At 41.9% G+C, this 22,482-nt stretch overlaps 1 protein-coding gene across 2 annotated transcripts; it reads left to right on the forward strand.

The window, feature by feature from the left end:
* Positions 1–5,451: 5,451 nt before the first annotated feature.
* IDS (iduronate 2-sulfatase) lies at positions 5,452–14,889 on the forward strand. 2 transcript variants are annotated; one of them, XM_088062858.1, is made up of 9 exons: positions 5,452–5,911; positions 6,726–6,862; positions 8,267–8,444; positions 9,364–9,452; positions 10,610–10,810; positions 11,401–11,571; positions 12,111–12,237; positions 13,761–13,934; positions 14,289–14,889. In XM_088062858.1, exons 1-9 carry the CDS (start codon positions 5,767–5,769, stop codon positions 14,780–14,782), a joined length of 1,716 nt encoding a protein of 571 aa, XP_087918984.1. In that variant the 5' UTR covers positions 5,452–5,766; the 3' UTR covers positions 14,783–14,889. The 2 variants fall into 2 exon arrangements, with proteins under 2 accessions (XP_087918984.1, XP_014116416.2); XM_014260941.2 differs by having other exon boundaries at positions 5,459–5,887.
* The last annotated feature ends 7,593 nt before the right edge of the window (positions 14,890–22,482 follow it).

Genomic DNA, 22,482 nt, shown 5'->3' on the forward strand with positions numbered 1-22,482 from the left:
ACATCCGAGTCTAGATTAGAAACTAATTTTATTGAGAATACAAGGTGTTTATATAGGGTTTTACTTGTATTACACTTATATAGGTTTCTATTTTTGGTAACAATTTCCCACTGGTTACACATTCTACATGACATCCGTTATCTGGTAATCATTACAAAGTTTCACAACATATCTCTTCGTCACTTATTTCTCAGGGAGCAGCTATCTGTGTGTCTCTCCCACGGTTTCTGTTTGATTAGGCCTAAGACACTAGGCTCCTTTATCAATTCCATTGTGGTCTCTGTTTTATTCCCCATAATAATTATTTTAGTAACCAGACACAAGCTACGCCATCCTGTAGTTGTATGCACAGTAGCACCAATTCCTGAAAACATTGTGGATTATATTTTGGTATATTACATATTGATTTGGGAAAATTACTGTGGTGCTTCTCAAGAACCAGAACACAGCCTCCTGTGGAGCTGGCTGTGTACTGGGGTCATCCCTGGCACATTGATGGGATGCTCCTGGAGGTGTTGGCCATTTTCAGCACAAGAAGCAGTGTTACTCATGAGTAGTTGTAGCTCACTTTGTATGTTCTTACGAATCAGAGTTTGGAACATAGTAATTCAGTAACAGAACCAGTGTCCTACTGTGTACACAGTAAACTCAGAGCAGTGCAGGAAATGTCTATGGTGGTTCTGAGAAAAATGTTTTTGTACTTCTGAATATTTTGCCTCATAGTTCTGTTCCTTAAGGTGAACTGTGAAGAGAGAAGATAGTAGAGAAAGGAAGAATTTGATCTTATCAAAAGGACACTCTTATACACGATAGCAATTGTTAGTTCTTGTCTCTTGGTCTTACTACTCTTGTTTTAGTCAAGCATAATACAATGTGTCATTAAATTAATCCCCATTAGCAGGCTTTTGCTAATTTCTAAAAGGCTTTATCCTAACCTTGAGTAATGTTTTTTCTACCTTGATCTGCTTAGTTACAGATCCCTGTTTATCATCCCCTGTGGTTCTACCATCATGACACTTGCTTTGCATCCCACATCTTGCACATATGATAGAATTTGCCCCTTCACAGGAATCACTTCTCTCATGCTTTGTAAGTAGAATTGCACTTAGAAAACATCACCTTAGTCAAAGCAAAGCAGTCATGTACTTTGGTGTCCCTGTCAAATTACTAATTGCAAGGTTTTAAAGTTTAAAATTGAGATTTGCTTAACAGAAAAAGGTGACCTCCCTGTTACCAATACTTGAATACTGATGAGTTTATTCACATCCCCTTTAAGGCAGCTGTAGAAAGGAGAAGAGAAGGTACAGAGGGAAAAGAGGGAAAAGAGGGAATAGATTTCACTATTAAAAATAAATGGGGGATGGGTTATTTGGGGGTTTTTAACAACTGCATGTTGTTAATATGCTGAGGATGTAGTTCAAAATACCCTCTAAAATTTGCAGCAAGAATTAATCCTGAATAACAAACAAAACAGAATTTCTAGATGTTTAAATAATAGACCAATCCTTGCCAGCTATCCACATTAAAGAATTCAGTAGCCTTACATGACATCTTGTTTACATAGTCTTTCCTGTTTGGGGGCCTTATATTTTTATTTTACTCACCATGTAAATGGAGAAATTGTCTGTGTCAGGACTTAAAGTGTATGAGAATTATTTCTGCACTGTGCTTGCCTGCCCTCACGAAACACTTGAGACAATGTAATTTCTTTGAGCAGTACCTGAGTTGTAGGCACATTTCCTAACATGGGTGTAGGGAGGGTCAGGAAGAACTCCAGCTACTCAATCCACCCAGCTGTTCTCTGGCCAGCACATCATAGGCCCAAACAGGAAATGTGAGAAACCAGGACTGAGGTGTGCCTTTAATCCATTGCTTTTGGCACTGATAACAGCATCTGCCTTACCTCTTGTCCAGTACTCAGAAGTCTAAATAGTATCTTAGAAAAAACTCTGATGTCCTTGGGAAAACTCATGGTGTGAGATCACTGACCTGGGCCTTGGGGAGAAGATGGAGCATGCTGCAGGTGAACAGATCTGCATAACTTACTTCAGCATAGAGAAATGACTGTATACAAAACGAAGGTGTACAATAAGTATTTTTGTATTAGGAATGTCAATAATTAATGTCTAAAATGTATTTTCTAGTGCAGAGATCTACAATTCAGGCTGCAAGGATAGACTACAATGATACCATCTTATCATAAGTGTCGCCCTGAAAACTCAGCTTTTGAGCTTGCTAACATAGTTTTCTAAGGACTTTCTCAGGACAGTAACTGTAAACATAGATATGTGTACATTCTTTCTGTTATACGTCTTGTGATGGGCATCTCTCATGGCCAGTGCAGTGAGAAAGTGTTATCCAATCCCTGGCCGTGGTCAAAAGCCTATAAATCCTGGGAGGAAAAATAAACTTTCTCTTTCTTTCACCACACCTCGACCTGTATCTGTGTGACCTATTCATCTTCAGCAGTAACACATAAGAATGTTAACAAACTGAAAGTCTATGCAAATGCCTCTCATACAATGTTCATAGCTTACTCTTGAGTGCTAATGTTCACAGATGGCTTAAAAAGTATGATTGGTTTGATTCTGAAAGTACTGCTATGGAGTTCTTCAAAGATAAAAATGCTGTTTAGAGATATATCAACATTATGTCTCAGGGGTTTGTGTTTGCTATTAATATTTCATTTCCTCACCAAGTGTGCCAGAGGAGGACACGGATATTAATGCAGATATTAATATTTTTAACAGATCTCTCTCATTTTCTTCATGGAAGCTTGTACAGAAATAAATATCATCAGTCCATAAAATTAAAATAGTGGTTTTTTGATAATAATCAATTTAGGGATAAATAAATTTGCCAACCAGAAGCTTCCTGTACTGATTAGTCACTTCTATAATGCATGAGAATTAAAGGATAATTGCTTTGTGATTACTTATATTGATTCACTGAAAACTGCTTTGCTCTTTTGGTGTTTGAGTAAACTGACCACAATGCCCAACCATTTGTGAAAACCTGGTTTCTTAGAATTTCTGAGTGATGCATAAAAATTCCTTAGACTTGCTTTTGTGCCAAATGCCATGGCTGGTGAAATCACTGGGGAACATGTGCAAGGGCAGGTTTCACATGTAAAAAGTTGAGACGTCCTTTCCAAGCAGAGCTCAACACCAGGGCTATTATACATTGCCTGACCATATTCACAGAGTCTCAAAACACATTTCCTTGTCAGAGGAAACTTTATTGGAGATAAAGTACCCAGGCATGGAGTACTCCAGTATTGGAGTACCCAGGCATGGAAACGGTACTTTATAAGATCTGCTATGGGTCTGATAGTACAGCCATTTCTTACAGAGTCCTATGAATATGATTTTTCCCACTAAAAATATTGCTGTGCTGAATTTTTACCATGTCTTAATGTGTGTAATATAAAATAGTTGATTTTAAGATGTTTAGCTGTTATGTTGGTGGCCTCACCTACATTACTAACACTTGTGCAAGCACCATGGTAGACCCCCAAAAGTTTTGGTATATGCCTTGGCATATTGCTAAGCTTAAAATTGATTTGATCTTTAGTGGTGGTGGTGGTAGGTGGAGAAGACTGAAATTCACCCTGGGACTTCCAGCAGAGTGATTAAAGAGAAGTGCTGTACAAGGTATTGTCACTTCAGCCAAGGTTTAGGTTTAACCTTTCCTGTGATACTCCCCACTCATCACACCGAATGCAGCAGTGGTTTAGTCCAGGAGCTGAAAAACAGGCTGCTTAAAGGTCCACGCACCTATGAATCTGGGGTGGAGTGGACATTTGAGCTGTGAGACCAGTTTGTCCAAGGTATGTGATTTCAGTGTCAGCAATTATTCACTGCCATCATCCCAACTTGCTTTTTAGCACCAGAACTTGTGTGCTGTTTGAAAACGACTTTTCTTCTGTAATTTGTTCTTCTAGTGGACTGAACATAATAAGATTGCTATATACTCATGTTAGGCAAACCAGGAAATTCATATCAAGTATCACTTAGGGCATTTGCATTTGAAAGATGCAAGCATTATGGTAATTAAATGCATGTGCAATAGTGAAATTATTCCTTGGCTTTTTGCATAAAAAGTCTCCAAATGAAGAGAAGTGTCACTTGGGGATGCAATGTTCAATACATTTCCAGCAGCTGATCCATGTTAGGAGAGTTGCTGATACCAGCGAGATATACTGCTTAAACAGAACATTAATTTCAAAATATGCAAACATCAAATATACTGAATAATATTCATGAATTGATTGTATGTCGTGCGCTCAGTAGTAGCTGAACTTGTAGTAACAGTGCTCTTCATTTGATTCAAGCTTTTCCAGTGTGTGCAGGAAGGAAATGTAAGATCCACATCAAAATAAACTTCACTGTAATAATTTAGCAGAAGTACACATGCTTGAATATATATGTACACACTGTAATACACAATGTACTGCACTTTTGAGTCACTTATCTCACTGAACAACAGCATTGTGACAGACCATTGTAGCCATTGTTCCTGGTAATCTTATGGTGAGTGCATACACAGCATATTTGAGGCCTCAGGTATGAATCTTTATAGAGCAGAAAAGCAGATTATTTTCAGTCCCATTCTCTGTGATAAAAAAGTGATGAATGAGAGCATTTTTGTCGCAGAACTTTTAAGTTTGATAAGAAAGAACAACCAATAGAGTCCTGAGGCACTGAAAGAATCAAATTCTAGATTCCCATTAGAGATGCATTAGTTTTCTGTAAATGGGGTGGTTTTTTCTGAAGTTGTTTTTGGGCTTTTTTAACAGTCTAGTCCCAAATAAAATAATATTTGCCAGCATATTTCACTGTTAAATTTTCATTTGTATTCAAAGGTGCACCTATCGCTTGGTAAAACAGAAGAATGCACATACCATCACATGTATCATTGCCATAGTTTTTCCTACAAGTGGGTTCATGGTGGCTGTTTTCAATATTGGTATATTTGTCATCAGTTTACCTGTCTGTTAAATGTGTAAGACAACATAGTTACAGTCTTTTAATTCTTTAGGAATCTTCCAGTGAGCTTATTATATATCTTTGATAATCTCACAGTTGCTGATTGGGAAGCATATGTGTAGTTAACAGTGAGTTTATTTTGTACAGGAATACTGGCAATAAATCTATTCTCTGTACTGCAATTAAAGATAGAAACCAGGAAAAATTCCTGAGCTTTTAATAAAAGTAGTTCTTAATGAAAGTTTAAGTGTTACGGGGAGCTTTTTAGTTTATGTAACTTTTCATATATCGGGGACACCCTCACTCTGCAGAGGGCGCACCCGCAGGCGGCCGGCGGGAGATCGGGGTGACCGGAAACACTGAACGTTTCTTTAAACACCAGTCTTAACTGATTCACAAATAAGATCGAAGTACTCGGACATCTTTTCTCATTACTAAACCTTGATTTCCTCATTCCCCAATCTTATTTCCACGAGAAGGAAATAACGTTGAGAATGCCACTGACATTCCCTTTCCACAGGAGTTGCGGCGGGTCCTGAGACTTGTGCAAGAACAAAGGTCGGCAGGAACCGCAGGAGGAACGCTGCGCCCAGAGGACAGCGCGTACACTGGGCCCGATCCGGCCCCGCTGAGCCCCGGCCCGGCTGAGCCCCGCACCGCAGGCCCGCCGCGCCCCCTCGCGGGGAAGGGCCGCTCCCGGCGAGGGTCAAGCTCCCGGCGATGGTTCAAGACACCGCCCCCGGGCCGCCTCTGCCCGGCCCCGCCGCCTCGCTGTGGCATGGCGATTGCTCGGCTCTGCCTGTGCCTCTTCCCGTCCCTGGTCCTGCTGCGGCTGCCCCGTGATGCCTTCGCGGCCGGCTCGGCGACGGCGGGGCCCGGAGCTGGGCGCGGGCCCGGGGGTTCGTTCTGGCGGCGGAGGCTGGGTTGGTGGGAGCGGCCGGCGGCAGCCCGGGGCCGAGGGGCTCGGTGTGTCCCCGGGGGCTCGGTGTGTCCCTGCGGGCTGGGTGTGTCCCCGGGGGCTCGGTGTGTCCCCGGGGGCTCGGTGTGTCCCCGGGGGCTCGGTGTGTCCCTGCGGGCTGGGTGTGTCCCCGGGGGCTCGGTGTGTCCCCGGGGGCTCGGTGTGTCCCTGCGGGCTGGGTGTGTCCCCGGGGGCTCGGTGTGTCCCCGGGGGCTTGGTGTGGCCTTGTGGAAGATACTGCTTCACTAGCCGGTGGCGAGTGTGTCGTGCGCACGTCGAGCCCCCTGTACAGTCCTCCGCCCTGAGGAGGGCGTTTTATAAAGACGTGTGTAATTAATTGAAGAAAAATAGTTTTATCTCTTAGGAGCAGAGTACAGTGTTGTTTACGTGTGGTTTAACACCCTTCTCAAAGCTTGCAGGCCGTAGAATTCGGTAGTAGATAGATCTATAAAATACCTCTTTATTTTGCACCACCCTACTTTAGCCAGCTGCAAGGAGATGCTATCTGTAGCACCTGGAGAAAATACCATGGGTGCAAGCAATGAAATAAGAAGAGAAATTAAAACCGCTATATTTCTATCTAGGACAAATAAGCATTTCTGCCTTTGAAGAATTAATCCCATTGTTTGCATTCCCTTACAAAGATATTCTTGCTTATTTTATTAATTTTATTTTTGTCCTCAAATGTGTTTAAGGGTTAAAAACAGATAAATCAGTGTAAAGTAACCTTTGCTTAAAGGAGCTTAGGTTAATTTACTTCTAATTTTGTTCCTTCATAGATGGCATGAATGTCTTGTTTATAATTGTGGATGATCTGCGTCCTGCCTTGGGCTGTTATGGAGATAAGCTTGTGAAATCTCCAAACATTGATCAACTTGCTTCCCAAAGTATGGTGTTCAGCAATGCATATGCCCAGGTGAGATAAATTACTTAAACATGTTTTGTCTATGAAAAATAATTACTGGTTTTATCACAGTAGGTGTTACACAGGCCAGTGAAAAAAAGCAAGTATTTAGTAACTTGAAGTGTTTTCAGTAGAAAATAAATAATTGGGCTGAAATGTAGTGTGTGAAGCTATCTTTACTAAGGTGAGAAAAATGAAAACAGGACATTTAAATTATGGTATTTGTGTAGCCCTTGGAGGAGTAGATTGTCACTCAAGCGTTTTCACTGTTAGCAGCCAAGTTCTGCCTAAAAATGCCATTTTACTGAATTAAAATTATTTTCTTCTACTGAATATAAAATGTGTTTTACTTTTTAATGTTTTGAGGGAATCAATTCTATAGACTGCTATAAAGGGGCAGTTTGTGTGGTAAACTCTAAAATAGAGGACTCAAAAGGCCACTAATTGCTCTTCACTTGAATACTCTGCACAGGAAGTCTACATTCCCAAGTTCCTCTCTGCTGAGAAATTAGAAGTTTGGGTCTAATTCCAGCTAGGGAATAGGACTTCAAAGCAATATGTCTTGGGTTTTGTCAGTCTGAAGCAGAATTGGTCAGACCTTTGGACCGTAACCCAGACCTTCTGTGCTTAGCCTTTCTTTATTCTTAAGGCAGTCCAGATGAACTAGACTTTTGGTTTTTATCAGCACGGTCCACCTGCCACTGCTGCTTAATTCTGTGTGATGTGAACAACCAGATTTCAAAAGCACTGCCTTTATGGAACCTGATTTGCCTTTTTAAAAGCATCTAGGTTTGGAATTGATATGCTTAATAAGGATACTGTTCATTCCAGCCCGATGTGATATGAAACTTGTTCCATGTGATCCCCAAGTTTTCAGATGGTTATGGCCCAGCTGTTGATGCCTTGAGAGGCTACCTCAAGAACAGAGGCTAGACAGTGTTAAAGGAATAAAGCAGGTGTTTATTAAAAAGGCCTTCAAGGGATACACCTTGGGCAGTACAAGAGCCTGGCCAAGGCTACGCCAAAGGTGGACAACAGGTCACACATTTTCACACTTTTATAAGTTTTGGGTCATTTACATATTTGGGTTAATTGTCCAGTTACAGCTTCAGTTTATGACGTCCCATCCTCCCAGACTGCTCTCCTCAATTTGCTGTTTATACTTTTTGGGCCTGAAGCTGCAATGGTGTCCTTGGTTCCAGCCTTTTCAGGCTGGAAAAGGATTGTTTTGTCTAACTAAACTGTGAAGAGAACTTGCTAACACTTTATGTGAAGTTCAGAGTTATGTACTAATGCGGTACAGGATCTGGAAGATACGAAAGCTAAAACTTAAGGCACTAACTATGCCCAAGTTAGTTCATATGTGTGTTTTGTTTTTTGTTCCACATTTCTCTCCTTGGCTGTCTTTCTCTTCAGCAAGCCGTGTGTGCTCCCAGCAGAGTGTCATTTCTCACTGGCCGCAGGCCTGACACCACCAGGCTCTATGATTTCTACTCCTACTGGAGAGTTCATGCAGGAAACTATTCCACCATGCCCCAGTATTTCAAGGAAAATGGCTACATGACCCTATCTGTGGGGAAAGTTTTTCATCCTGGTATGATTTGAATTGTCATTTGCTTAGCATAGAAATGTTTGATGTGTATAGTCTCAGAAACTTGCATAAGTATTGATGTGTGATTCTCATCTATATTAAGAATCTAAATCATGATCATAAGCCAGATTTTATGGTGGTTGTCATTAAGTCTTAAGGCATTAGCAATGAATGTGTTAGATGACTTTTATCTAATGGATATTTTCACATCTTGTCTGGGAATTGTGGAAATAAATGTCTAACATTCTAAAAATACATCTGGAAGTTAGGTATCTTCTGAAAACGAAATTGCTTGTTGGCTTAGTTCTGCCTGTACATGCTTCATGTTTTGTAATAGGCTGTGAGTCTGGATCAGGATATGTAGAATGTATGACTAATGCTTCAAGTTCAGTAGGAAATTAGTTCACTAGTTAAAAAGCAGTAACATTACTGAGGTGAAAAATATTGTAATACTGATCCTCTTTTTGCCAGTTCCTTATCCTAGAACTAAACTTGTGTGGATAGTTTCAGTATGTGTTTCAGTTCATAGTAAAGCTAATCAAGGAGATGGATGAAGACAGTATTAATCCTGGGTGGTTTTTTTTTTTTTTTTACTTTTGTTTTTGTTTTTGTTTTGGTTTGGTTTTGGGTTTTTTGGGTTTTTTTGTTGGTGTTCCCTGAAGTAAGGCTCTTCAACTGGTTTGAGTCTCCCTCACTAGTAAAAGGTGTATTTCAGGGAAAATATCTGTCTTAAACTTTTTGACTTTTTGGCTTTTATTTCTTGGTTATCTTTTCCTCAGTTGTCAAAGATTCATTTGAAATGTTTCTTCATTTAGCATATTTGAAAAAAAAAAAAACAATTGAAGTCAGGTTAAACTTTTATCTGAGCTCTCCCTGGTCCAGTGAACTATTAGTGCATTTTTAATACCTTTATCTCTTCCAGGGGTTTCATCCAATTACAGTGACGACTATCCCTACAGTTGGTCCATTCCACCTTTTCATCCTTCAGCTGAAAAGCATGAGAATGATAAGGTAAGTGTGATTTGTGGCACTCTAACAGAGAAGGGTGTTCAGGATACAACCAAGTTCTTTGTATCAAGGATTGCCAGTGCCTTCTGGATTTTGAGGCTGCACCCTTGTGCAGGAAAAAACTAGTCACTTCAGTGCTTTGTTTCTGTGCTTTCCAAAAGAAGGCCTAGATTATCAGATGTGTGTTTTGTTAATCAATGAGCCCTTCCTGCAGATGGCACCAGATAAATTGGTATTTAGAAACTTCAGTTACTGAGATATAAGTAAGAATGATTCTTGTTTGTATCTTGGTCATGAATTCCTTTATCTGAAAAGTGTGGTTGTCAACTTGCACCTGCAACTGACCTGATTTTGCTTTAGTTAGTGACAAAACATTGTCAGTAGTCTTGGTAAACTTAATGCGTTAAAAGAGCTCAGGACTGAGTGAACAGGGGCTATAATTAAGATAATGTTTAAATAACCTGAAACTTTATAATCTGATCCACTTTTCTAGAATGTTTGTTATTCTTAACTGTGACACAAAAGAATCTGGTATATCTTTATGTAAACATGATTGCATAATGCAGTTATGCATCATGTGTTGGAGTCTGTACACTGCCCAGCAGGAGCTGCAGTCATGAGGGTACAGACAGACTTGGCAGTGCTTTGGTCTTGGGTTTACTGCTGGAAACAGACTGGTTTTAACAACAGCAGCATTTGCATCCATAACACAAAGAAAAGTATGTTCATTTAGCAACCCTCCCAAATACCCTGCTGAGGCCACCTTTCCCTGTTTAGTCTAATTTATCTCTCTTCACTGATTACACATCAGCCACTGCTGGCATTTGCTCAGAAACTGTCAGTAGCTTCCAGGCAGCTTTCTATGAACTCTTGGGATCAAAAGGAACTAAAATATATCGATACATAGGATAACCAAATGCTGCTGCATCTCCATTAGATTAGAGATTCTATTCATCACAGAAGCTGTGGGCTTTTGACCCATGTGACTACATTTAATCTTCTACCCAGCTTTAGAGAGGATTTCTGCATTTTCATAGGCATGGAAGTTGCATTCTTTTGTTGGTAGAAACAAACTGGTTTTAAAGTTACAAGACTGAGAATTTTGTCTTTGTATTTAACAGAAGTTACTGAACTAATTTCTTTTTTTTTTTTTCATGAAGACTTGTAGGGGAAAAGATGGAAAACTTTATGCCAACTTGGTATGCCCAGTGAATGTGACAGAAATGCCTGGGGGTACTCTGCCTGACATTGAGAGCACTAAGGAGGCCATACGCTTACTGAACATCATGAAAACCAACAGGCAAAAGTTCTTCCTGGCTGTTGGCTACCACAAGCCACATATCCCACTGAGGTATCCACAGGTGAGGAGACTGGAACCTGCAGGAAAGGGAACTTAGACAAATGTTGCTTTTGTTTTTAAAAACTGTTCCCACAAATGCTATATTGCTGTTTCTGGAAAGCAAGTTGGAAACCAGCCTTGATTTGGTGTAACCTCAGGAGTCACCTGTGATGTATTTCAGAACGTTTAATAAGAATGAATTGTCACTCCTCAGCCAAAAGCCAGGCTTCTGCCACCATAATGGTAACTGCTACTATGTGGAGATGGGCTTCAGCTTGATGGAGTATGACATGAGGCCTTACAAGATCTTGTATTTCATTCTCTGTTTGACTTGGTGGCAGAACTCCTACTGGTTTCAAATTGGTGTTGGACCTTTTATTGCAGCATTGTTTTGAAATACAGGAGGCTGGGTTTAGGTATTTACTAGCTCAGTATTTTTCAGAAATTGGTTGGGGATGTCTAGTCTTGCTGTGTTTCACTCAAGGGGAATGAAGCCTTGTAAACTTTAACATTAAAGGGTCTTGTAACGGAAAACGGTTGCTGTTTAAACACAAAATTCACAGTGTATGTTGGAGGTGAGGACAGTCTTTCTGTGTTTTTTGTGTTGTAAAGGAATATCTCAAGTTGTACCCCTTGGAAAATATGACATTGGCCCCAGATCCCTGGGTGCCTAAGAAACTGCCTTCTGTGGCATACAACCCCTGGATGGATATCAGACAGAGGGATGATGTGGAAGCATTAAATGTTAGTTTCCCTTATGGAGCACTTCCCTATGATTTCCAGGTAAGTTATCAACATAGTGCTCTGAAGTCAAACTGCCTTCACTTGTTCAAATGCAAGGGAGGAGTCAACTGCTCTTGGATGCTCCCAGTTATTCAGCAACTGACCATTTGCAATTACGAATTCCCTGCCTTGTACACTGTCACTTCTAGCTCTGGAGGAAAGCCTTCACTATCACTGCAGTTCAGTTTGCATGTGGGGGAATATATATAGCAGCTACCAAAGCCAGCACCCAGTGTATCTTCTTTTGCAAGATTTTCCTTGACTCTCCAGTGCCTATGCCAAAATTAGGTGCACTGGCTAGACCAAGAGATGAAGAATGGATTGGTTTGCAGTGTTTTTCTTGAAAGCACTTCTGGGAGGTGGAATTTTTTAACTGCCCTGTCCCAGATTACCTTTTTCGAGACAATTGGGCTACAGACAATTAAAATTAAAGCTTTACAAGTAGAGTCCTTTAGTTCTTTTACCTAGCTACCCCGTGGTTCTGCTGTATGTGTCTGAGGAGAAACTTTTTTTTTCTCTCCTGTTTTCTTAACTTACAGCGACAGATTCGTCAGAGTTATTATGCAGCAGTTTCTTACCTGGATGTGCAAATTGGCCTGCTTCTGAATGCTTTGGATAATGTAGGACTTTCAAATAACACAATAGTAGTTTTTACTTCTGATCATGGTAAGCATTTAAATCTTTCTCGGGCTTACTATTAAGAGCTTAATTGTGCAACTCAATGCTGGGATATTAATCCAGTGTGTGTTTCCATAGTGTCAAGCAGACCTATCATACCTTGTACCTCTGGCTTGTCTGATCCAGACTGAAGGACTGGCACTGGCTTATGTGGCTCCACAGTTCTGTCCCCACAGGCACTTTATTCAGGTTGAGGATTTGCTGGTGAGGTTGCTTGCCAGGACACAGGGCTGAGCTTGCTGTATTCCCACCCCCTACCCAAGGAGTGACTCTTGCTGGGAATTGTGCTCTAAAAGTACAGCCACCACTCCTCCCCCCTTACCATTTGTAAAAAGCCATCTGGTACAGTGGGTGACAGGTTTTCTCATTAACTGCTCAAGTGTGTTTTCTTACACTTGTCATTGCTGCTTGCAGAGCATCTAAACTGACAGGGGTATGGTTCCTTCTCATAATTGAGATCCTGCATATTCTGGATCCTGGTGGTAAAAAACTTAATTTGAACTGTGGGACAAATACCTCAATCATTTAATGCTCGTTTCTATATTCTAATATTCATTAAAATAACCCTGTCATGATCCATTTAATTGTGGGATGGCTTAGCTGATTTAAACCAGTTAGGATGTGAATTAGCTACATCAGATTAAAATCACATATATAGTTAATTTGGGTTGACTTCTGTGAGCATGTGTGTATAAGCTCTTACAAATTGCAGAGAAATGGGATTAATACTTTTGGTACTAAAGTGACTCTAGATGTTCTTTCTGACTTGTTTGTAAACTGAGTTTTTCTTTTCCTTGCTTTGGATAACTGTAAACAGTTGGTGTTTCCTTTTTGGAAAAAAGGGAAATTGGCTGGCAAAGTGATCAAGAAAAAACGTGTTAAACTAGCTGTCACAGAGTTCCTTTGTCTTCCCCCAAAGTGAACTTGGCAGTGTATCTGACTGGAAGGAAGTCATGTTGGCATCTCTTTCAAGAGGAAGAGGAGAACTGAAATGTTTTATCTCTATTGCTTGCTTCCTCAGGGGGAGTGTCCTGATATGGCAGTCTAGCGTAGAGAGCCTTGGCTCCAAGGGATGTTCAGCTACAGTGTTAAAAGGAGTATTGGAGAGCTGGCAGCTGCCCAAAACTTAAATGAATGCCTTGTAGAATTGATCTGCAGATTCTTGCAGGCCCTGTGATATACCCCAGTCCCTCTTTTCTGCTTTTTTAATGCTAATTTTCTAATTCAAATCTTGAGAATCTAGAAATAAGGAAAGGTGTAATTATTTCCTTTATAAATTAATATCAATTAATTTATTGCAATTTTTATCAATTGCAAGATTTTGGTGGCTGTTGAAATAGCTTCCACATTAGAGAAAGGTCTTGTTACGTCTAAATACAGATTATTTACCTTTTAATATAACCTTTATAACAGACTAGTGGCCTCAGCTGTCAGTCAATTTACAATGAAGAAGAAATGACTACTAGATTACAAACCAGTATCTGTGCTGAATTGTGTTCTTTGTCACCTAGGGTGGTCCCTGGGAGAGCATGGTGAATGGGCAAAATACAGCAATTTTGATGTTGCTACACGAGTGCCGCTGATGTTTTATGTCCCAGGAATGACAACTTCCCCTGTCAGTCAAAGAGCAAGGGTCTTCCCCTACCTCAACCCTTTTAGCCATATTGGAGGCTTAGCACCTCAAGGTAAATTTCCATTGCTTATTTGTTGTTTGCAGTGGGTACATAGAGGTGGTGATATGTCTTCAGGCACCTTGGGAATTTACTTTGTCTTTCTGAAGAGCTCTTTTCCAAACAAATGGATATGATTATCTTTAAGGCTATTGAAGAAATGTAAGTGGAGAATTTTTCTTGTTAAAAGTACATCCTAAGTGCATGGGCTGGTATCTTCACAGCAAACTGCCACTCCTTAATTGCCTTGATTTGGGTACCCCCAAAAATCCTGTACAGAGCACTTTGAATAAAACACCAACTGAATGATTAGAAAAATTGTTGTCCAACCACCCTGTTCCAAAACTTATATTTTGATATTTCTTCTAGGGCAAAGTAAAAAAGTGGTGGAGCTGGTGTCTCTGTTTCCAACTCTTGCAGAACTTGCTGGCCTGCAGGTCCCTCCTGCGTGCCCAGAGATGTCATTTGGGGTTGTGCTGTGCACTGAGGGGACAAGCATTGTCCACTACTTTAATGTCTCTGAAGGAAAGGTGGAGGAAGGGTGTGATAACACTGACAGGTGTTTTAATGAAGAACCTGTTGCTATCAGCCAATATCCCCGGCCTACAGACACTCCCCAGTGGAACTCTGACAAACCAAAGCTGAAAGACATCAGGATCATGGGCTATTCCGTGCGTACCATTGACTACAGGTACACTCTATGGGTTCAGTTTGATCCCAGCAATTTCAGTGCTAACTTCGAGGATGTCCATGCAGGAGAGTTGTACATGATGGAGAATGACCCAAACCAGGATTATAACATCTATAACAATACTTCACATGGTTGGTTTTTCAAAAAAATTCTTGACATTCTGAAGCACTAGGGTTCAGAAACTTTGTGCGTGTTCTTGCAACTCAATTAATGTTGATTAAGACCTTTCTGTTGTACAGAAAACATTTAGATTGAATAAAAATCCTGCTTGTATCAAAACTAGCTATTACCTTTGTCTTGTTACAGCCCTTACTGCACTGAAGTAGTCAGAGGGAACTTCTGCAGCTGTGTTTTCAAACACAAGCTTGTAACATTTCTGAAAATGCCACACAGTGCATCAGGCTTATACTGTGAAATATCAGTGGCCTTCTGTTGCTGCTGGTGCTGAATAGATCACACGGACACAGGTCGAGGTGTAGTGAAAGGAAGAGAGCGTTTATTTCTTCTCCGAGGATTTATAGGTTTCTGACCACGGCCAGGGATTGGATGGTCAGGATAACACTTTCTCACTGCACTGGCCATGAGAGATGCCCATCACAAGACGTGTAACAGAAAGAATGTACACATATCTATGTTTACAATTACTGTCCTGGGAAAGTCTTTAGAAAACTATGTTAGCAAGCTCAGAAGCTGAGTTTTCAGGGTGACAGTCTTCTGTAGCAAGTGAAGAATTAAATTTCATTATATGTGCTGAAACAGTTGGTGTGAAGAGTGGAAAACCAGCAATTTACATGTTTGAGTGGCTGTGTGGAGAATGTAAGTTGCGACATAGGTCCTGTCCCCTTTGCCCAGGAGACTTGAGGCTGGAGTGGTCAAGCAAACATTTGATAGTGGGAAGGGCTGATGTTTTTGTTCTCATTTGCCTTACCTCTTTCTAGAGCCCGAAGAGAAACTTCATGTGTTTTATCCAAAATTTAATTATTTTAAATAAAAGCTTTAGTTTGGAATTCATGCTTCTTATACAGCTGGAGAATCTCAATTTTTAATTAGTTAAATGTCTGTGAAATGAGTATTTTCATCACTGAAACACTAAATAAGACTGGGGGGTTAAGGTAACACCAATATGCTCTTCTGTGGATTTTCCTGAGGATTGGTCTAATGAGTCTCCACAGGTGAGATGAGGTGGAAATCTTTAGCTTTTGGAGCTATCTGATTGCAGAATTGCTCAGTGCACTTGAGGGTTGTCACATCCAGTGACAGAGACCTGGATGTTTGCCTTCCTAGGTGCTAATGAGTTTGGCATTCTCTGTTTTGGACTAGGAGATCTAAAAGCTTCCCATTTAAATTTTTAGTGTGGCATTTAGCAACACAGGATGTGGAGTATTAGTTGTCCTAAGCTATGCTCTATGTAATGTCCAGATGGGCAAATGCATTAGGGAAAATATGTTTGGGAGTTTGTATCTGAGAAAAATTGTTTGGCTGAGTATTTTATTTAAGTAATGTCTGTACTTCGTACGCACTGCCACAAGGTACATGCTGCTTTAGTGTGAGGGCAGTAATTTGTGTTTTGTATCAGCCTTCTGGATTTCTGCATTTCTGTCTTGGTAGAGTCTCAGAATTTGTACCTTAAAAAATAAGGTCTCTTTCAGATGATGTTAACTCCTGCTACCTTCCTTAATGAACTGCTCCAGTTCCTACAAAAAGCCAGCCATTACTTGTCTTCCTCAGATAAATTGACTTTAATATCCTGGAGAAGCCATAGCTATAACTTTATTTCATTAAAACCCATGTGACAGTCTTACTCCTAATTAATGTAGAGATACCCACCATGCATCTCATTCTCTGTTAGAAGACTGGTTATTTAGTACTTTAAGCTCAATTACAAGAATGTATTTCTTATGAAGTTGTCATTTGTTTTACTCAGCCTGAGATCCTGTGTGTTCTGCAACATTATTATTCCAGATAAAAAAAGTATTTTTCTCTCATTTATGCAATCTTAGGTCCCCAGCTGGTATGAAGTACTTCAGTTGTATGTAGCAGATTCAGTGTAGCTATACCAATTTCACACTGGCTGAAGGTGTCTTTTACTATGAACAGTGCCAGGCAGAGATCTGGAGTCTGCAGCTAGAGCTAATTATACCTCTGACACACTTTCCTTCAAAGGAAAATCAAACAATTGGGAAGTTATTTTGGGGAATGTATTGAAGCGTTAAGGATTAATCGAAATTGCTGGTATGCTGGGTCCATAATACAATGTACATTTAAAATTGTTCTGGCAAATGAGTGTTATCTGAGACTCGGCTATGTGAGCTTTGTGTTTTGTTCTGCTAAGACATCTGCAAAAAAAAAAAACCCACAGTTTTTGGGGAATGTAAAATTATAGCAGGTAGAGAAATTATTTAGGATTTTATTTGCATGGAAACATTTTTGTGCATACTCTGCCCTAAGCCTTCCATCACTTCAGGCAATTTAATTTTTCAAGTGGAGATAAAAGTCCCGGTGCTAGGTGATGAGTATTTTTTTCCTGAAGTCATTCTCTTTATACTGAAAGGGAAAAGCTGTCCTTGACCTTTCTTAATCAAAACCCAGTAATCTTTTTGGGAGACATAAAACAGAATTGTCTGTGGCAGCCAGTGAATCAAGATGTATCTGCAAGCTCAGGGCAAGGACGTTCCTGAGTAATTGCAGAAGTCCCTGAGCAGGATTCTGCAGTGTATCTGGAGAGCTGGGCCCTTCTGCCTGCTACTGAGGTGGGGCAGAGTGTTTCTGGGGATAAAAGAGGCACAGTGGTAAAAAAACCTCTGCTCTTGCCATGTTAGTTTTGTTGTAGAACTGGGTGAGTGAGGTACAAATCGAGCAGTGACAAACAGAGAAGGCCCATTTTTTCAAGCAAACCAAACCACTGCTTCTGCTGGAGAGCCTGATCTATGGGTCTTGCTGGGCTGAGCAGCCTACACTGAAGAACAAAAGAGGTTAGCAGGAGCAATAAATGTAAAGTGCTCTTGTGAGCAGCACCGTCTCTATAGGGAAGAGGTTGCAAGCCAAGTATCAGGAAATAAATGAGATGTCAGCATTGACCCTATTTCTCAGAATGGCACCAGAACAGCTGGAAGAACAGCATGATGCTGCCTCGTTACCTGGGGTACATGTATAGAGAGCTTCCAGTGAGGACTGCAGAGTAGTTGCTGTAAGCAGCTGGCACAAACCAGAGTCAATAAACAGACCTCTGTTAGTAAGCTAATGTATAGCAGTGGTTAAGCAACGGAATTAAGATTTTGGTCCCTAAACAGCTGTACATCAGTCAATCATAACTCATGATGTTTCTTCAAGAGTATAGATGCACAGAACCCTAAAATCAAACTGTTTGAAGGAAAGTAAAATATATGATATGCATGAAGCAGAAGCAATGGAAATCATAAAAAAAAATAATGAAGGTGACTGTGGGTGTTCTTTGTAGCACTACAGGAATTTTTATGGCATGCTGTTTGCAAAGCAAAGATTTGGGTCTAATTTCAGGCATGCTGTGCACACTAGAGTAGACGAAGATGCTGTAGCTCCACACTGGTGCTGTGCAACAGATTGGAATCGCACCTTTGGCCTGTGCTTGCTGAGGGAAATGGGGTACATTTTGGATTAATATGAGAGTTGCAAGCGTGTTTGTGTGCTGAGGCAGGCAAAGGCAGCTGAGAGTCCCAGCTATTGGTGAGCTGTTACCCAATGAATCACCGTTGCATGTTAATTATGTATTGGTGACTTGCTGCTATGTTGTCTTGGTCAAGTGGAGTCCCCTGCTGGAGTGAGTGTTCCACAGCATGAAGGATAGGATGTGGACATGATGGTTCAATATCCTGGTGCTAATGTGTATTTTCTCTGATAGGCAGCAATATCACCAGTGGCAAAAGGACTGTAATGTCATGGTTGGCACCCAGACTTCCAGGGCACTGTGTACAGCTTACATTTCATATACTTGGGAAGTGCCTGGCAGTAGCAGCTAAGTTCCTTTGTTGAATGTGTGATATTTTTATTTTTTATTTTTTATTTTTTTTCTCCCTCCAGTGGTTACTTAGCATTCAAATGTGAAACGTTATGTAAAGAATGAAATTGCCCTCCTGGCAACCAGGTTTTCCAGTGCTTTACAGTTTTCTAGGCTATAGAACTTCTTGCTTTTCACATCAGAAACTCCCAACCTAGTTGACTCTGTGTCAAAACTTTTTTTTATATCTCTGTGTTTGACTTCCTAGCTAATGAAAATTATCTTCAGATCTGCATGGGTGGATCTTGACTCCAATGTTCTTTCTGCTTAAATGTATGGGACTCCTTCTAAAGTCTGTAGGAGCTCTGCTTATGAAAGAAGATAGACTACCAATGTCAAGATCCACCATATGAAGCAGCAAAAAGAGCTTTTTACCCTCTATCCCTAAAACTCATCTCAGTGCTGAGTAGCAGAAGAACATTTCTAACCAGCAGTGTGTGAAGTCCCCAGCTATAACGGAGCTTTGACTAAGCGAGAGGAAATGACAAAGTCTGAGATGTTTCTTTAGGTGCAGTTGGTCAGGGAGCAGGATTATAGAGTGAGGTAGCAGACAGAGGAACAGTAAGATGCAGTGAACAGTGAAATCAGATGTAAGTCATGAGCTGAAAGATTAGGATCCAGCAAAAAAACTGAACAGAAACTGAAAGAGAACAAGATTGGGAGGGGCAATATTTATAACTCTGGTTTAGTTTCTGCATACATTTAGGGGAACTTTTTTAAAATCTAGGAGTTTTGTAAATAGTGTATTTCCACAAGTTCTTTGAATTTATCACTGAAACACTTCTGAAAATCTGCTTTAGTGTGTTGTGCTTTTTGTCCCAAGTATATTCAGTCTGGCATTATCCATGCATTCAAAATGCTTGCCCTTTTCTTTTGATCCAAATGCCACAGTAGAATCAAAAATCTGTAATTTCTAGTATGTGATGCACTTGTGCTGAATATTTCCTGTCTGCTGTGTGACTGAAGAGCAGTTATCTGTAAGTTGCAAACCCGTAATGGTTTGTGCTCCATGGCCACCCTGCACTGAATGTCTGGCAGGTCTTGGGGTTGGATTCTGCTGAGGCTGCTTGGTGAGGTGGGGACAAATGGCATCACTGTGGTCATGCTGCAGCGCTGTGTTGGGCTGCAAGTGTGCCTGCAAGTCTTATGAACAAAGTGCATCTTCTTGTGTATCTTCTGTAGACATTATAAGAGCTGCCTGAATATTATGCCTGAGTATTATCTCGCTGCTGTTGCCCTGAAAACTCACTTTTTTTGTCTTGCTGACATAGTTTTTAAAGACTTTCCCAGGACAGTAACTGTAAACATAGAGATGTACACATTCTTTCTGATACACGTCTTTTGATGGACATCTCTTGTGGAAGCCAGGGAACCGGCCAGTTCAGAGATCCTGGTGCTCCCCTGGATAGCTTCTCCCTAGGTGAGACACTTTTATGTCATGCAGAGAAAAAGTGTCACTCCCAGAGGCCCTAGAGTTGAACATGTTAATTTGTTACACCCCATTGGTTTCCCTCCCTATCAGTCCACCCCGATACATGTATCCAAGCTTCCCCCGCCCCTCTCCTTCTCTATAAATACCCCGGTTTTTTCCCCAGTTGAGGGAGCTGCTGTCACTGGCTCCCTTCACTGAGGGCCCTGCTATAATAAAGGCTATTTCTCAGTGGAATGCCATACAGCTCTCTAGTCTCTCTCTCCGCATTGCCTGCACGCTGTCGCTGAGCTGAAATCACTCACCGGGCAGAGGACGTGCTTGTGCACCTGGGCAGTCCTTTTCAGGACAGCTTCTTCAGGGTAGTCGCGGCACCCCTGTCATTGACACCACCACGACAAGTGGCACCCAGCGTGGGGCACCCGAAGAGCCCCTGAAGAAGCATCCGCCTACAGTTTTAACTGCAGAGCATGCCGCTGTTGGAGCTGCCACCCCCCGAGGAGAACCACTTGCGTTCTAGCAAGGCTAGAAGGGCTGCGACCGGGACCCTCGCTGACCATCCGGGCTAAGAAGACAGAAGATAGAAGAGCCCTTGAGGACCGGCCGCCAGGTAACCACCCACCCACCAGCTTTCTGTTGGCCTCATCGGCATCGGCCGAAGAAAAAGTGTGAGTCACCCCATTAAGGGTTTTTTGGGCTTTTCTCATTTTCGTTTGCATTTTGCTGCTGGGTGGGGAGTGAGAAGGATGAGGAATCAGCTTTCCAGACCCAAGCTGACCCCTCCTGAGAGGGACTTTTATATCCAAGTTGTGGGCACCCTCAAAGCAGGAAATTTTAAGTTTTCAAAAGGGGAGTTAAAGAGATTTATTCATTGGATTGTTAAACATTTTAAAGTTGATTCTACTTCTGTTAAATCGGGAAAATTTTGGGACAATGTGGGGAGAAAGTTATATACTGCTCAGGCAGGGGGAGATTTATCAGTTTCCAAGTTTTTTCCTTTGTTTCAAACCATTATACTTTCTGTTGAGAAAGTGGGAAAAAGGGTTGATGAAGTTTTGGGCCCCCAGTTGAAACCCCTGTCCCCGTTACCCTCTCCAAGTGTTCCTAAACCCTCTTCCCTACCTGAGGGACAGTTGGCGGGTGGACGTAGCCACCAGGCACAGGGTTGCTGCCGTCTCCCTGATCCCCCCCCCCACCGCCTCTCTACCCTTACCAGGACAGAACTGGCCATGCCGCTCTGGACCTTTCCTCCACCCTCCTCCCTATGCCCACATACCCGGTTGCATCCCCCCCAGTTCTTAATGTTAGTAAAGATGGCACCGGCAACGTGGCCAGCCCCGCCATCTTGTCTCCTTCACACCTAGGTTTTCCCGCCTTTGCATCTCAAAATGGCCACTTTCCCGCCTCTACCCCTTCTCTTCCTGTCGCGCCCTGCTCCTCTTCCCCTCCCATCGCGTCGCTGGGTGTAACCGCGTCGAGCCCCTCCTCTTCCATCGGGAAACCCCTGCCCGTCGCGGACCCCAGTCACGCCCCTTCCAACCAGAGCTCCGCCCCCAATAGCATTCCCACCACCAATCCCCCCAACACTGGGACTGGAAGTGGTAATTACAGCAACAGGAAGGAAGCCATCTTGGCTTCCTCAGCCACTCACAAGTGAGCCAGTACCGGTTGCCCGAAATGGCCACGCACTGTCATCAAGCGCCCCCCATCTCCTCCAAGAGATGAGGACAGTGAGTCCTCATATTCAGAATCTGAATATGAGGACCACTGGGCCAAGGTACAGAGGGAAGCCACGCGGGCAGGGAACTCAGCCCTGTCCAGAAAGATCTTAGCTTTCCCCGTAGTACATAAGAAGGACAGGGCAGAGGCACTCATTAATGTATGGGAGACCCTACACTACAGGGAGTTACAGGAGCTGTGCAAAGCCGCTGAATAGCATGGCCGGGGCTCTCATTTTTTCAAACACCTACTGGAAGCCACCTTCACCACCCATGACATGGTGCCTCATGATATTAAAAATATCATGAACTGCGTTCTCTCTCCAGCAGAATACATGCTATGGGAAAGGCAGTGGAAAAAACATCTGAAACAGTTGGCAGATGCATGTGCCAAAGATGCCAACAAACCAAATTTAACTCTAGAACAACTGGCAGGAGAAGGTGACTTCCAGAAACCAAGAGATCAGGCCCGAGATCTGCCTGAGTCAGCATTACATGACATCGCTAATGCTGCCAAGACGTCTCTTTTTGTCACTCCCGATGATAAAGTGCCTACGCAGAGCTTCACAAACATTAAACAAGGGGCAAGTGAATCCTTTATTAGGTTTGTGGATAAACTAAAATTGGCAATTGAAAAACAAATAGAGGGCTCCCAAGCACAAAAGGAATTACTGGCCAAGATGGCAATGGTC

This window comes from Pseudopodoces humilis, chromosome 15 (assembly GCF_049639895.1).
Source record: "Pseudopodoces humilis isolate 2021_Gansu_Grassland_sample_001 chromosome 15, ASM4963989v1, whole genome shotgun sequence".
Lineage (NCBI taxonomy): Eukaryota > Metazoa > Chordata > Aves > Passeriformes > Paridae > Pseudopodoces > Pseudopodoces humilis.

What these genes read in the sequence shown, in the direction of transcription:
- IDS (XM_088062858.1), top strand. Translation starts at nt 5,767, where the DNA reads ATGGCGATTGCTCGGCTCTGCCTGTGCCTCTTCCCGTCCCTGGTCCTG. An exon ending in AAAAGCATGAGAATGATAAG is followed by an intron (nt 9,453 to 10,609) that starts GTAAGTGTGATT and finishes TTTTTCATGAAG; the next exon opens with ACTTGTAGGGGAAAAGATGG. An exon ending in CACTTCCCTATGATTTCCAG is followed by an intron (nt 11,572 to 12,110) that starts GTAAGTTATCAA and finishes CTTAACTTACAG; the next exon opens with CGACAGATTCGTCAGAGTTA.